This window comes from Lutjanus erythropterus, chromosome 11 (assembly GCF_056507025.1).
Source record: "Lutjanus erythropterus isolate fLutEry1 chromosome 11, fLutEry1.hap2, whole genome shotgun sequence".
NCBI lineage: Eukaryota > Metazoa > Chordata > Actinopteri > Lutjaniformes > Lutjanidae > Lutjanus > Lutjanus erythropterus.
Window position 1 is genome coordinate 32,644,809 of NC_139327.1, and position 14,611 is coordinate 32,659,419.

At 40.8% G+C, this 14,611-nt stretch overlaps 1 protein-coding gene across 1 annotated transcript in view; it reads right to left on the bottom strand.

The window, feature by feature from the left end:
• Positions 1-3,062: 3,062 nt before the first annotated feature.
• The window catches only part of tecta (tectorin alpha), a 33,534-nt gene continuing 21,985 nt past the window's right edge, over positions 3,063-14,611 (bottom strand). The window contains exons 14-25 of the mRNA XM_084730660.1: positions 12,526-12,725; positions 11,823-12,203; positions 9,781-10,067; positions 8,045-8,325; positions 7,620-7,730; positions 6,145-6,347; positions 5,627-5,790; positions 5,281-5,529; positions 4,792-4,954; positions 4,610-4,694; positions 4,364-4,483; positions 3,063-4,134 (exon numbers count right to left, since the gene is read on the bottom strand). Coding sequence (XP_084586786.1) covers positions 4,034-4,134; positions 4,364-4,483; positions 4,610-4,694; positions 4,792-4,954; positions 5,281-5,529; positions 5,627-5,790; positions 6,145-6,347; positions 7,620-7,730; positions 8,045-8,325; positions 9,781-10,067; positions 11,823-12,203; positions 12,526-12,725 — 2,345 coding nt within the window. The 3' untranslated portion in view covers positions 3,063-4,033. The remainder of the gene's footprint in view (positions 4,135-4,363; positions 4,484-4,609; positions 4,695-4,791; positions 4,955-5,280; positions 5,530-5,626; positions 5,791-6,144; positions 6,348-7,619; positions 7,731-8,044; positions 8,326-9,780; positions 10,068-11,822; positions 12,204-12,525; positions 12,726-14,611) is intronic.

Sequence of the window (14,611 nt, forward strand, 5' to 3'; positions counted from 1 at the left end):
CCAAGTGTTGAATTTGCCTACTGATTAAGTTACTTTTAGTTTTGTGGGCTTTATGTGTATGTTTGCTGGATTAATTACTGTCGGGACTTAATGTTCATCTTTCACTGGTGATACTGGCTGTGTTTTTCTGTGAGCCCGGTGAAAGTTGCAGTTACTGCACTAACTTCTCTTACTCTTCACAATACATTTGGTAGAACTCTTGATGGAATCTGTGTTTTCTGATTTATAATCAATATTGTGGAATTTGTTGTACAATATTATGTTCACAGTTTCGTTATTGCTTTTGATAAAAACCTCAAAGGCCATCCATTATTCTGCTAGCAGCAGTTGCTTTCAGTTTAACTTTCTGTTGCTAGTAGTAGTGTCACATCGTCCATTTTGTCAGATCTGTGATAACACACATCTTTATCTTATTCAGGTGCCCTTGTGTATTTGTACTACTTTTATTACGGTAGAATATTAGTAGAATTTAGTGTGTGTATGATTAGTGTACTGCTATCTAAGCTAGCCACTATAGCTGTATGCTAAGCTAATGCTCATATAACATTCTAAGCAGCCAACTTACTGTTGGGTTAATTCTTATGTATTTTACTCTTTTACATTTACTCTTCTATGCATAGACTATATGTTTACTAGATTAATTACTGTTGGGACTTCTTGTTAATGTTTAACTGTTTCTTTGTGACATGGAGCACAATGTAAGTAGGCTAATTTGACAGCTAATCAGATACATTTGTGATTCCAGCTTCATTGTTACTGTATGAATTAATTATACCTTATACCTTCAGTCTAACCCTTTTTTCTGATTTGTAATCACTATTAATTGAATTTGCTGAACCATAATATGGCCACCTCGTGTCAAACTTTTTTGGAAGTGTGTTCACTGCATACTCCAGTTCTGTGCCCATAGCCTACTTATGAATGAAACCTTTCAGAAAACTATGTCAGTAAATTAAATAATAATTATAAATAATCATGTACTTTCTGTCAACCTTGTTTGATCAGTGTAACCCAACCTACTTTCTTTCACCTCACATTCAGTCACTATCTAATGTCATAGTTGATGGATGACGACAGCGTACTTAAACGCCTCAGAGGCACGGCACACAGTCAGCGCATGTTTCATCCTGGAAAGAATTCACTCACACTGATATGTCAGCTTTCAAGTACCTCAGCACAATCGCAAGGTGTGGAGGGGATAAGACAGATCATTTGATTGGAACTACGTTGCTAGGAGACAGCTGCATTTGATTTAAGTTTACTTCCTGTCAACTTCTCAAACAAGTCAGAAGTTTGGATTAAAGGGAAATCATACAAAGAAAGTGCTCTTTTTTGGTGAAAATTAATACAACCCCAATTCCAAAAAAAGTTGGGTTGTTGCATAAAAGAAGAGAATAAAATTTTTCCGACCTATATTCATTTGTATACAGTACATAGACAAGATACGTAATGTTCAAACTGATGAACTTGTTTTTTGTAAATTTCACAGTCTTTTGATACTCCTGTCCCAACTTTTTTTTGAGATGTGTTGCAGGCATCAAATTCAGAATGAGCATTTATTTACAAAAAATAATACAGTTGATCAGTTTGAGCATTAAATATCTCTGCTTTGTATTGTATTCCTTTGAAGACAAGTTGAAAAGTGTTTGCAAATTACACAGCGTCCCAACTTTTGGAATTGGGGTCGTATAATTGTACATGTAGTCTTTATTATTTCTCATGATAAATATGTAACTGCTGACACAGTCTTGGCTACATCCTTTGCGACAAATAAACTCGTCCCACACTGACTTTGAGAACTTCTTCATTTATTAAAGGTGTTGGTGCTGCTGCTCTCAAAGAATAAAACATATTTTGGTCATGTGTTTAAACATCAAAAAAAGAAACTGATTATTTAAAAAAAAAAAAGTCATGACATATATGTACATTTGTACATAGAAGGTAGCAAAACAAGTTTACCTATGAAAACCTGCTACTTACTGTGTAACTAATCCAAAATTGAGGACTTCAGCTGGCTTCAGTAAAGAACACTGAAGGGTTACATAAGATCTGTGGTGACATGCGTTGACATTTATAACGCATAAGGTGCCAAATAGAAAACATTAACCAGACTTGGAGAGCCTGCACGACCCTATTAACATGTTCTTACATGTCCGTCCTAAATACAAACTGTTCAGAATCAATAATCAGTTAATATTTATGGCAGGAGTGTTATAACACTATAACTGATTAAGACAGAAGTGATAGAATTTTTTTTAATGGCACAACTGATTGCATGTCTTACAGCTGGAACACAACGTGGACACTAATCTATGACACAAAAATTTGAGTTAAAAGTATTCGAGTATTCATTTCACAAGGTGCTCTCCTCACACATGAATACTCACTTCATTCAAAAACTCCACTTTGACATCCACGATAACTTTAGGCCACCCATTTAAAAAGTACCACTGCTTACATTATGAAATGAAATATATCATCTGTTTGGTTTTGTTTAGTTTTTGTTGGGATACAATGATAAACATTGTGATTACAGAAGATGGTCTGGAGGTCAAATAGAAATTATAGAAACCAGCTCTGCTAGCCAGCTAGACAGTAGATCTGCTGTCCAATAGATAGTCAGGATAAGATGTATTTGTGCACTTTGACTGGTATTTGGTATGAAAGGGATTAGTTTGGATCAGGGGTCTGCAATCTTTACTATTAAAACAGCCATTTTTGGCAAAAAAAAGAAAACAGAGAATCTAATAATTTAGCTGTGGCTTTAGACAGATTTCTATTTTCCTCAGAGACTTTTATTTTTGGGGTTCTGCTGTCCATTGCTAGGCTGAAGAGTAGCCACCGACAAGATTTAGGGGAAAAGTCGCCAAGCTGTAGACAAAGGCTATTATGCACATTTTAGATGACGACATATTAATTAATAATAATTACTGTATGAGCAACACGTTTTTACAGTTGGAGAATGTAAGAATACAACTTCAGGTCTGCAACAGTGTTAAATAAAAATTAAAATGTTAAAAAATAACCATTATTAATTTTCATAATTGTTTGTCAAAGCCACAGGGAGCTATTGGAAAGGGGCAAAAGACCCGCATGTGGCTCTGGAGGTGCAGCTTTGGATTATTTGTGGGGTTGGTGCTTTTCGAAAAAAGGATTTTCATTTTTGGGTGAGCTTTCACTTTAAGGTCTCTTAAGAACTCGATGTATTGTGTATTTGATCACTCACCGATCTTTGTTTACATATCCATCAGCCCCACCTAACTTTTACATACTGATATCTGTTCAGGACGTGAGCAGAACTGAGATAGCAAGAGCGCTCGTCATTATCAGGTGTAAATACAAAGGCCTGTGACCACATCTCAGTATTCAGATAATGCTACCTGGTCTCCATAATTATGTTAATTTTTCATCAGCAGCACGGCAATGGTCAGTTCCAGTGCAGAATAACGTGCTCACAGCAGTATAAAGAAAGGGTGCAGTGGTCGGGAAGTTGCATGGCCATGAAAGTGTTTTCTGTCAACTCCAGTGTCCAAGTTATACCCTGTGAAATTAACCTTAAACCCAATATGTGTAACATTTCTGACTTTGGCGCCATCTAGTGGTAATATGCAAAAAGCACATTGTGGCAGACTAGTGCATTCATTTCTCTACGAAGAAAACCTATCAGAATAATTTCAAAGATGTTATAATCACATTTAAACAATCTAGACATAGTGGCTTCAAGTGAAAACACACAATGTGTCCCAACTGTGAATAATGGAGGAGGTGGAGGTGAGGAGTTACACAACGAGAGGTGGAGGAGTGAAACTTAAGAGTTTGGGCAGGATCGATTGTCCCCATGTCTAGAAAGCAGTTACGTACCTTCAGTAGCGTCAGTAAAATGAGAATGTACAGTGAATTCTGTCTAGATTTTCTGACTGACACACAGCTGATCTACTGGCTAATCAACGATGAATCTTTGTGCATCTTCAAGTCTTTTTTTTTTTTTTCTGTGTTTGATCTTTTATTTCATGTGTCGCTCACAGGGTGTTTGTTAGGAGAGCAGAGCGTGAACACGAGCCGGGAAAACGGAGATCACGGCGCTGACGCTCAGCAGAGAGACCGCAGGTGTCAGGTTACAGCTCGAGCTCACAGCTGGGAAAAGAAGAAAACATTAATTATAAAGGATGCTCTCAGGCACTTTTTCTTCTGTTACATAACCTGTCAAACGTGTTTATTTATTTGTATTTCTGAATTTATATTCTTTTGTTTAGGGTATTGGGTGCCATTTCAGTGGACGAAACATGATGAAACATGATATATATCTCTTCTCTGTGCCCCTGTTTGTGTTTTATTTGTCTATTTGTGTTTGTCCGGTCCTCACCCCGGCAGCTTTTCCCGTCTCGTTGCAGCATCCCAGTCACGCAGCTGCAGACCGGACCAGTCGTCTTACTGGTGCAGATCTGCTCGCAGCCTCCGTTGTTCTCCTCACACCAGTCTGATTCTGAGGACACAACACAGGTGAGTCATGAAAATCCTGGAAAAACTTTGGAATTTGACTGAAAAACTGTGGATAAGATAATTCCTCCTTCCAGTGAAGTTCGACAGCATCGCTTGTGACCTGACTCACCTCTCCTTCTTATGGGTCCGACACTCAGTATGTGCTCTTTATGGTCACTGTCCTCCGAGTACATTCTTCTCTTGTGTGGACAGTTCTGGACGTGCAGTAAACGTATGCATTAATACAGCGGACATCGTTTCGTCATTTCGTCGTTTCGTCGTTTATTTATTACAGCTGAAGATTTTTCTCACCACTTTGCAGGCGTTCGTCTCGGAGTCACACAGGGAGACGTCACAGTGGAGGTGGACCTCGTCGTAATCCCCGATGAACTTGAAGACGGTGACGTGGAAGCGACAGGTGAGGGACACGCCGTTCTCCGCCATGCCGATGGTGTTGTCCTTAATGTTTGGACACCTGCACAGAGACAGAAATTAAAGGAGCAGACCGTGGTTTTGGGAAACTGTTGAGTGTTTTTATTATCCGAAAGAGAATGATTGGCCTTTTATCCAGCACACAGTCCCTCTGCAGCCTCTCTCTTCACTTCATACCGAAAAAAGTAGCTGCTGCTACATTCAGGTTTGGCTGTATGTCATTAAATGACCAACAACTTACTAGTAGCTTTGCTGCTTCTAACCATTCTCATTTTCAGACATTCTTACCCTTTGGTTTTTTATCTTAAAAAAATCAACAGATAAATCAGTGATAAGAACAATCGTGTGTGTGACGTTCCTCCGACCCACCCTCTCTCTATGATGATGTATCGGAGTCGGTCGCTGCTGTAGCGGGACGGTGTGGCCCAGCACATGTTCACTATGAGGATGAGCTGGTTTTCGTCTGCTCCTTCCACAAACACGCCCACGAAGAGGATGTCCCGCGTGCTGAGCACCACCTCCCCCTCTCTGTACGGGTGGCGGTACGAGGAGTTCTTATAGAGCGCCATCTTAGTGATGAAGTTTCCCTCCTGGGTCGGTAAGGTGAGGTTTATCACGCTGGAGGACGGAGGAGAAATGTTTTAATTATGTTTTATTTGAAGTCAGCATAATTATTCTACAGCTGATCCTTCTGTCTACGTGTGCTCTGTCTGACCTGAGCATGGGCTTGAGGACGGTCTCCAGCGAGATCTTCAGGTCCAGTTCGTAGGCGCAGGAAAACTCCACGTTGATGGTTTTGTCTCTGGTGATGACGTTGCCGGTGTTGTTCACACTCTCAATCCAAACTGTGTTCTTATACATGATGTGTGTACCGTTCGACTGTCGCAGAGACACAGATATATATGTATATAAGATTCACCTTCAGGAGACAGAGAAGTAGGCTAAAGATGCATGTAAACAGATGATACATCAGAGAGTGAGATGAGAAGATCGTTATCAGCTGTTGTTTGCCAATTTTATAATATAGTTAAGAGCACATAACTTTTTAAATTATTGAAATCTGTTCCTTCTCCTCCAGTGCAACTCTGGGACAACAGTTTTTCTTAACACAGAGGCAGGAAGGATAGAAGCAGATTTTATGTCAAATTTAACATGCAGTGCAGTATGCAGACAAGAAAGAGGCGGCATCACTGTGATTACGTGAAACAGCTCAAAAATCAACGCAGCAACAACCTGTACGATGGAGCCGCAGTGCCCCTTGGTGTTGTTGATGTGGAAGGAGATGAAGTCTTCTCCCTCGATGCCGGCGCAGTGTTCGTCGTTGATCCTCACGTCCTCACGTTCAAATCCCAGCTGGAAGAGTTTGCACTTGGAGATGGAAACCTCCATCTGAGCGTGCTTACAGGTCACCTCCGCCTGAATGATGTCATCATCACCTGCCAGACACACACACACGTACACACACACACATCAAGCACTGAACACCAGTGCTACTATTCCTGCATGGTGTGATGCTGTAAACACTGTCAGATCTACTAATAAACATTTAGCTAATACATAATAACATAACACTGCTGAATAATTTAGTAAAGAATAACTACAGTATTATATACAGAGTTTAGCAAAATAAAGAGACATCTTACATGTAGTACTTACTATGTAAAATAAGGATAAGTTTGATTTTAACAACAGACCCCGACAGATCTGATATTATTGATTGACTTTAGCTTATTACCGATATATTGGTATTGGTGTATTTTTGTGCTGATAAATAACTAGAAATTGTTGTACAGATTATTGTATTTTGCAACTGAAAAATGTCCTGATCTGTACACATCTTAATCACTTAAATAAAATGTCAATATCAGAAACTTCTTAATGATGTTTAGGATTTCATCAGTGTATTATCACCTGAAAATAAAAATCATTGCGTGAACGAGCCCTTTATATGAACAGAGGCTGTGGGTCCTCTTCCATGGTGGTAGCCATTTACGTCCACATTTTTCTAAAGTAGCCCAGAATGGACGAACCAAACGCTGCCACCAGTGTTTCGCAACCACCATAGTTTCTCCTTAACGCTTGGAAGGGGAGCGTGAGGGGAGGTGTTTGCAATCTGCAAGCTCACCATTAGATGTAAATAAATCCTACATATTGGTCCTTTAATTGAGCTTTACTTCTTCATGACTTCATCATGTTTGTGGCTCTTCAAATAAAGTCAGGCCTCTGTATATTTAGATATTTGGAAAAAATACAAAGGCAAATAAGATAATACATTTTGACTCAATTTCTATTATCAATTATTTAGCTGGAAAAAAATAATGTATTAACAAGTGGTTAATACATGTGATATCACAATTATGTCACTGCTTATGTGACTGCTGAGTTTTTGCTCTGTCCTTTTACCTGCAGATCTACCTATGAAGAAGACATGAATATCAGACATCATGATGATTGTTGCATTAAATAATTAAAACACACTGTTCTTGCATTAACTCATACATAAGATATTGTTAATTCGTATATATTCCTGATAGTTCATGAAGTACTACAATTAAAAATTCACGCTTTTTCATGCATGAAGTCATGCATGAACTGATGATAATTCATTTACTCCTACTCTAAAGTGTTACCATGGTATTGCAGTATACAGGGACAGGATTAAAACCAGGGATAGATGATACGACCTTACTGCCCCGTGACGCTCTCACCTCCAGTGGTAGTGGGTAACTCAGGACAGCCACACAGGTCTCCTCCGTTCTCCAGCTCACAGGTGAAGTTTGTGCAGATCTCTCCTGCACAGGGGTCGTAGATCCATTCTGCTAAAGACAGGTCAACACACAATGTTAGCTGTCACACACAACGTAAGCTCAATCAAACACGTATGTTCAGTATGCAGCCAGATTACGGCCAGTAAAAAGCACTGGGTGACATTTCAGCCAAGGAGATGTAGACTTCAGTGCCTCCCATACTTTTACAGTTTCAGTTTGGTTTAATCTCTAAAATCTTAACTGTGTCCTCTTACTGCAGATTTAAATCAATACATTTTAAAATTGCAGCTTTAAAAACGTGACTGACACACAGAGACGTGAATCGCCAGTGTCAGGGAGAGGCTGGTGCCTCGCGGTGCCCTTACAGCAGTTCTCCTGGGCGATCCACTTGGTGGTGAGGGTGCCCAGCGAGCGACAGGCCTCTGCATAGGCGGCCAGCGAGCCGCAGACCTGAGCCTTGGGATGATTGTAGCAGCCGTCCAGGTAGCAGGACTGGTAGAAGGGCCGGGGGTCCAGCAGGCCGTGGCACGGCTGGAAGAAACCCTTCAGCTGGGTGAGTTTCTGACAGGCGTCTTCACCCTGCAGGGCCACCACTGCCGTGTTGTCACAGGACTGGGCCAGAGCCACGTACTGGGTTTCATCACAACTGCAGGGGAAACATAAAAGGTTTTGTCTTATTGTATTATTCTTTATTATTTTAATTTGCTTGTGCCACTTTTCATTTCAGTAACTTTTCAATGTAAATGAGCCACAGTGAATGAATAATCTTAATCTGTCAATGTAAAGCATGCAAAGGACCTTTTTAAAAAGTTTTGTTTAACAGGACAAGTTTCAAAAACTGTTGTCCCTGTGGCCTGGTAGCTCAGTTGGTAGAGCGTTCAACCCATATACTGAAGCTGTGACTCCTCTTCAGCGGCCATAGGATCGTCCCTTCACTCTCGACTCATTTCCTGATGTCACTTCAGTTGAAGTTCGCTATGTTGAGTACATGTAAAGCCTGCTGAAAGCCTAACCTGCTGAGTATTTTCACAATGAATCAATTAATGGTTTAGTCTATAAAATGTCAAGAAAATTGTAAAAAAAAAAAAAACAAAGCCAAAAATTCAGCATACAATTCAGCAAAGCATATTTCAATTATCTCTGCCACCTTTCTGTCTTCGGACCAACCAGAGCAGCTGTCCTGATAACTCTGTGTCCCAGAGAGACGAAGGCCAAAGGAGCATATGTTCGTGCTTTAGCTGTGTCCAAACAGTCACAGAATTGGAGTAGAGGACACTGAAGTGTCATGCAAACACGACTAAGGAAATGCACAGTGTCTGATACCAAGGTTAGATACGTCTTGACAGGAGGACATCTGCAGAATGGGGTGGCAGTCACACAGTGATTCACTTTATTTTTCTCCTCTGTTCTCCTCGATCGAGCTTCAGTAAATCCTTCTGCATAAGTCATCAAGGTCTCCTGAGACGTCTCCAATCATGAGTTAACCAGCTCACAAGTTTTTCTTCACATTTAAATGCTCAATGTTCCACTTCATTTAACAGCTTTTCTTTTTTTTGCAGAAAGCAGCTGCTTGCTGCTGCTGGAAAAAAGGGTTTATGAGGATGGAGTTTGTGGGCTGAAAAGCCGAAACAATGAGCTACAAGAAGTTAAATGATCAGCAGAGTTGGTTGTGGGTTTGTCACTGTAACCGACCCTGTCACAATAAAGCTGTTGTTAATATATAAGAAATCTTTTAAGTGAAGCTTTTATGTCATATTCTGGGTTTAAAAAGAATTGTACACTAAAGATGAACAAGCAATTGAATACTAAAATCATAGTACGGCCAAGTACACTATCGATAAATCAATCATTGTGAGGCTACACAGATGCCTTAGCCTATAAATCATGTTTTCCAGTGGTGAGGGTTGCTTGTTTGGTACAAACCCCGGCAAAAATCACATTATCATTTTTATTTTTTTCGGTGAAAAGGAAATGCAAAACTTACCTTTCCTGCTAAAATTACGACTCATCACAATATCTGTCAAAATAATCGCAACATGATGATGCATTTGTTTCAGCCCGATTGTACAGTTATTCCACCATGTCTGTCAGCCTGACCCACCTGTTCTGCATACCGTTGGTCTTCCAGCTCTGGGCGAGCTCCAGGGCGCTGACGGCCGGTTTGCCTCTGGAGGTGATGTAGTCGTCGCTGGGGTCTCCGTTGAAGTTCCCACAGAGGCCACACACCTTGTTCTGAAGCCGCTGGCCCATCGTGATGCTCAGAGTGTTAAAGTGGTTATACCGAACCTGGATGTCCTGAGGCGTGTCGATGACGATGAAACCTTCAGATGTGGACAGACGTGTCATCAGTCCAGTCAGAAACGGCACAGATACTGGTGTACCATTGACCTGTGGACACATGGGGGGTTAGAAATCTTTACACATCTGAGACAGGACACTTTGTTTCATTCACACTCACTGACCAGTAGAACATTTCTCTGATCTCACTGCAGAATTTTGAGTCCTTTTTTGAGTACTGAAGGTAAGGAGACAATCCAGAGCAAACACTGTGACCACGGTCCTGCAATTACTCTGGATTCTTGTGAATATAACCTGAGCCACTTGAATGCATCACCGCTGATACCAGCATTATTCCTCGGGGAGTTCAGAAACACGGAGGGACTAGGACTCATCAAGAGCCAAAGTTAAAGGCAAATGGCAAGTCATTAACTACCTCTGTGAGTCCGACCACTTTCAGCAGAATGATGTGGCCTTAAGCCTGAATCGGAGGAGCTCTGCTAGGTCATTAAGTGGTAATTGGGTAAATTAGACTGCAAAAACTCTTCCAAGCATTCTGGCAAGAAAAGATTTGAATCTGATCTGTTTGTTTAGTTCAGCCAGAAGAAGATAAGCCGATAATATAAACAAAAAAATCTGCCAATAGAGATAATAGGCCTACTTAAAGGGATAGTTTGGATTATTTGGAGTGGGGTTGTATGAGGTACTGTGTGCAGTGCTTTGACTACAGTAGCTGGAGGTCAGCAGTACCAGCATGGGAACTAAACAATGACCCGCTGTAGACAGGGTCAGCAACAAAATGTACGCTATATTTAGAATATTTTCACTGCTTTACCTTGCCTTTTCATATGAGAAGCCACAGTTACAGAAGAAAAATATCACTCTTTGCAAAGCCCCCAGACTCCTTAAGGAAAAAAACATAATTTTGCCTCACAGAACTGAACTAACCTTTTAAAACACCAGAGTCACAATAACACACAAAAAAACTGATCAAGGCAGCAGTGGACCAGCAACAGTGGTTGTCTTAGAGCGAGCCATATTCAGCTTGTATAATCACAGTTTCCAAATGTAAAAGTCTGTCTGACAGCAAAGTAAAGCAGTGATAATCTTGCAAATACAGTCTATCTTAGACAGATATTGATTTTTTTTTTTTGGGTGGGCCTTTTTTTACGTGACTAAAACACTTGTTGCTAAACCCTGTATACAGCAGTACACTGCTTCTCCAAAAAACTGGCTGTGCACCAGCTGGCGTCTACTGACTATGTATGCTGACTGTCGATGGGTACCGATACATACATAAATTTGCAGAATTTCTTCTACAGTCTTTTATATTTATTGTGGGACCCAAATAAAATCTCATGTGAGCCACCCGTGAGTCCCAGCCCAGTGTTTGGGAAGGACTGCTTTAGAAGGATAGATACAGGTGAGAAGAAAAATATGTATTTTTGATTTTGGGGTGAACTAGAGCAGCTCAACTAATCAAAATGTGCCTTTCTGCAATGTTCAAATCGCAGGAGTTGCACAATTTGATAAAGGCAAAACGTGCGTCTATAAATCAGATTCTAGACTTAAAAAAACATTTTCATTCGATAGTTTCCTGCAAAAGAAATATCACTCCATAGTCATTTAACATGTTTAAGAATAAGGATGTAAGAATGATCATTACCTCTAATATTGCAAATCATATCGCAATTCAAAAGCCCTAAGGTGAACTGCTCCTTTAAAGTGTGTTAAATCTTGTAGTTTGTAAAGCAGAATGGATCCATTTCAGAATCAGTGTAGTGTGACCAAGTCATATGTCAATCAGGAATTTCCAACATTTGGCTGATAAACTGTCATAAACTGTCGGTCCACTGCTTCTCTCACCTTGACGGTGCTGCCTGATATCAGTATGTTCTCCTCGTTGATGTACAGGTAGATGTGAGAGATGGTGGTGAGGTTGGGCGTGCTCCATTTATCAAAGTTGGCGATGAGCTGGAAGGAGAGGTCGGGCAGCTTGTGACAGTTGGTGGACAGGACGAAGGAGCAGGAGGCCGGAAGCCGCAGCGACGCCCCGTCGAAGGTTCTGAAGACCCCACCCCCAGACGCCACGCAGTGCTGGGAGCGCCGCGCGAAGCAGCCCCGCACGCCGTGCCTCAGGGTGCACTCTTCCTCCGCCTTACAGCGCCTCGGGTCACACTGGATCAGGTTTCGTCCGATGCACTGGCAGCGTTTGGTACAGTCGCTGTTCCAGAACAGCTGTTTGGGCTGAAATAAAGAAAAGATTCTGTTAAAATCAGAGCCGAAACAATCAGTTGATTAGCAAAAAGGCATTTCAGCTCTTTAGAGGAGAGAAGGTTTTGTGAGATCTCAGACATTTTGTGGGTTTTTTTGTGTTCTTTTTTTACATTTTAGAACTGGTCACTATTCACTTCAATTGTACTGGATTTGGCTGCAACGCTGTTTTTTTTGTTGTTGAAGCAATAAGCTGCTTTGTGGCACCTCTAGCATAGCGTCATTCATGCTATTCATCGCCGTTTTTAATTGGTTTGAGTTTTTTCCATGTGGTGCTGCTGGATGTGAGACTGACCTCGAAGTACTTGCCATCAGTGTAGCAGCCACAGTTCTGAGGCAGGATGCAGTTCTTCCCGTTGAGCACGTAGCCCTGGTCACACTGGCAGCCCTCCACGCAGTCCTGGCTGCAGTCCCTCAGGCCGCGGGCGGGGGCGCACTGCGGCGGGCAGACCGGCACACACCTGGTGTAATGGCTGTTAGGTGGACAGCTCTGGACTGGGAGCAAGCAGGTGGGCAACGACATTAGCAAATCACTGCGCCGATTACACTGTTCACACAGGACATTTTCCAACACAAACAGGTGTTGGCTTGTCACAGGTAAATATTTGTGGATGAGTGTTGGTTGGAGAGTCGTGGCTCTACAAAAGCTGTTTAAAGGAACAGTTCAACATTTTTGGAAACATGCTCATACTCCTCCTCATCTACCTGTTAAAGCTGGAGTCATGGAATAATTAGCCTCGCACAGAACAAAGACTTTAGGCACAGGGAAAAGCCAGGCTCCATTCAAACTTGTGTAAACAAGTTGACTTTTTTGTGATTTTAGGAGGAGTTATGTGAACTATTTCTTGATTGACAGCAGCCTGACACAGTGACCACGCTGTTATACTTATTCTAGCATTATCTAGCCATGGTGATCCTTTTGGGTTCATGATTTGGATTATTTGATGTGTGGTTATATGAGATACTCATCCATAGTTACCAGCATTAGATGGAGGTCGGCATGCCTCGAGTTAGGAGAAACAACAGGAGTGGACAGAGTCATCAGCAAGGTCAGTATCAGTTTAATGTACACTATATTTAGAATATTTTCACCATTTTATCTTGCTGTCTGACAACTTTTCCTTCCATTACATAAGCCAGATATCGCTGTCTCTTACTCAACCAGACTCCAATGGGAAAATCAGTAATTTTACCTCAGAGAACATGAGAATTGCTGGTCTCCTGCTGCTTCAAACTGTTGATTTGTTTGTTTTATTATGTGACTTCAGTCACAACAGATCAAGGCAGCAGTACACCAGCAACTCTGGTGCTCTGTGAAGTAAAATGACTGATTTCCCAGTGGAGTTTGGTTGAGCAAGAGAGAGCGATATTCAATAGACTTACATGAGCTTATATAATGGCAGTTTCCTGTCGGAAAAGGCTGTGTGGTGGCAAAGTAAAGCGGTGAAAATTTTCTAAATACAGCAGATAGTTCAGTTTATTATCTGGGATTTTCCAGTTTCCATGCTGATACTCTTCTCAGGTTGTCCAAACTGGGGGCGTGTCGACCGCCATCTGCTATAGGTGATAAACTGACTATGAATAAGTACCTCATACAACCACATATCAAATAATTCATACTATCACTTTAAACCAATGACATCTGAGCTGAATTGAATTGGGTAAAATAAAGAAATTTCGACAACAAAGTCATTTCAACACTGAACAATTAAAAATGCTGACAGAAACAATGTCTTATGAATAACCCACAGTCAAACCGCAGTCAGCAGTTTTTACTGGAGCAACTTTCTATCAAAGAAATACTCCCTATTAAAATCAAAATTTAAAAGTGATTTTCCAAACTTTCTCACAAAGGCTCAAATACCTACAATTAAATTCCATTCACCACCATTGCACTGGGGTGGAGGCAGAAATCTCAGAGACAGATGTTTCAAAACATGGACTACTAAAATTAAAATGATCTGTATACCACTATTAATACTGCTAACACTGGCAATATATTTTTTGTAAAAGAAAGGAACACCTTTGCATTACACACACACAATCAAAATACACTGTGAAATTTACTCCAAAATGTTTCCTTTTACCTGTAGGGCTGTTTACCCACCTAGATCAGGGTCTGCAACTTTACTCTCAAAAGAGACACTTTTGGCCATAAAAAAACTGAAAAATCTGTCTGGAGCCGTAACTGTTTGTGTATTTATATATTTGACATCCATAGCTAGTCTACGGAGGCCCAAGACTAGCCACTGGAAAAATGTAGAGGAAAAAGCACCAAACTGTAGATAGAGGCGATGATGCACACTTTAGTTTATTAAATAATAAATCTTTTTGTTATTTGTTGAACAAGCTGCAAATTTGTACTTAAAAATCACAAAAAA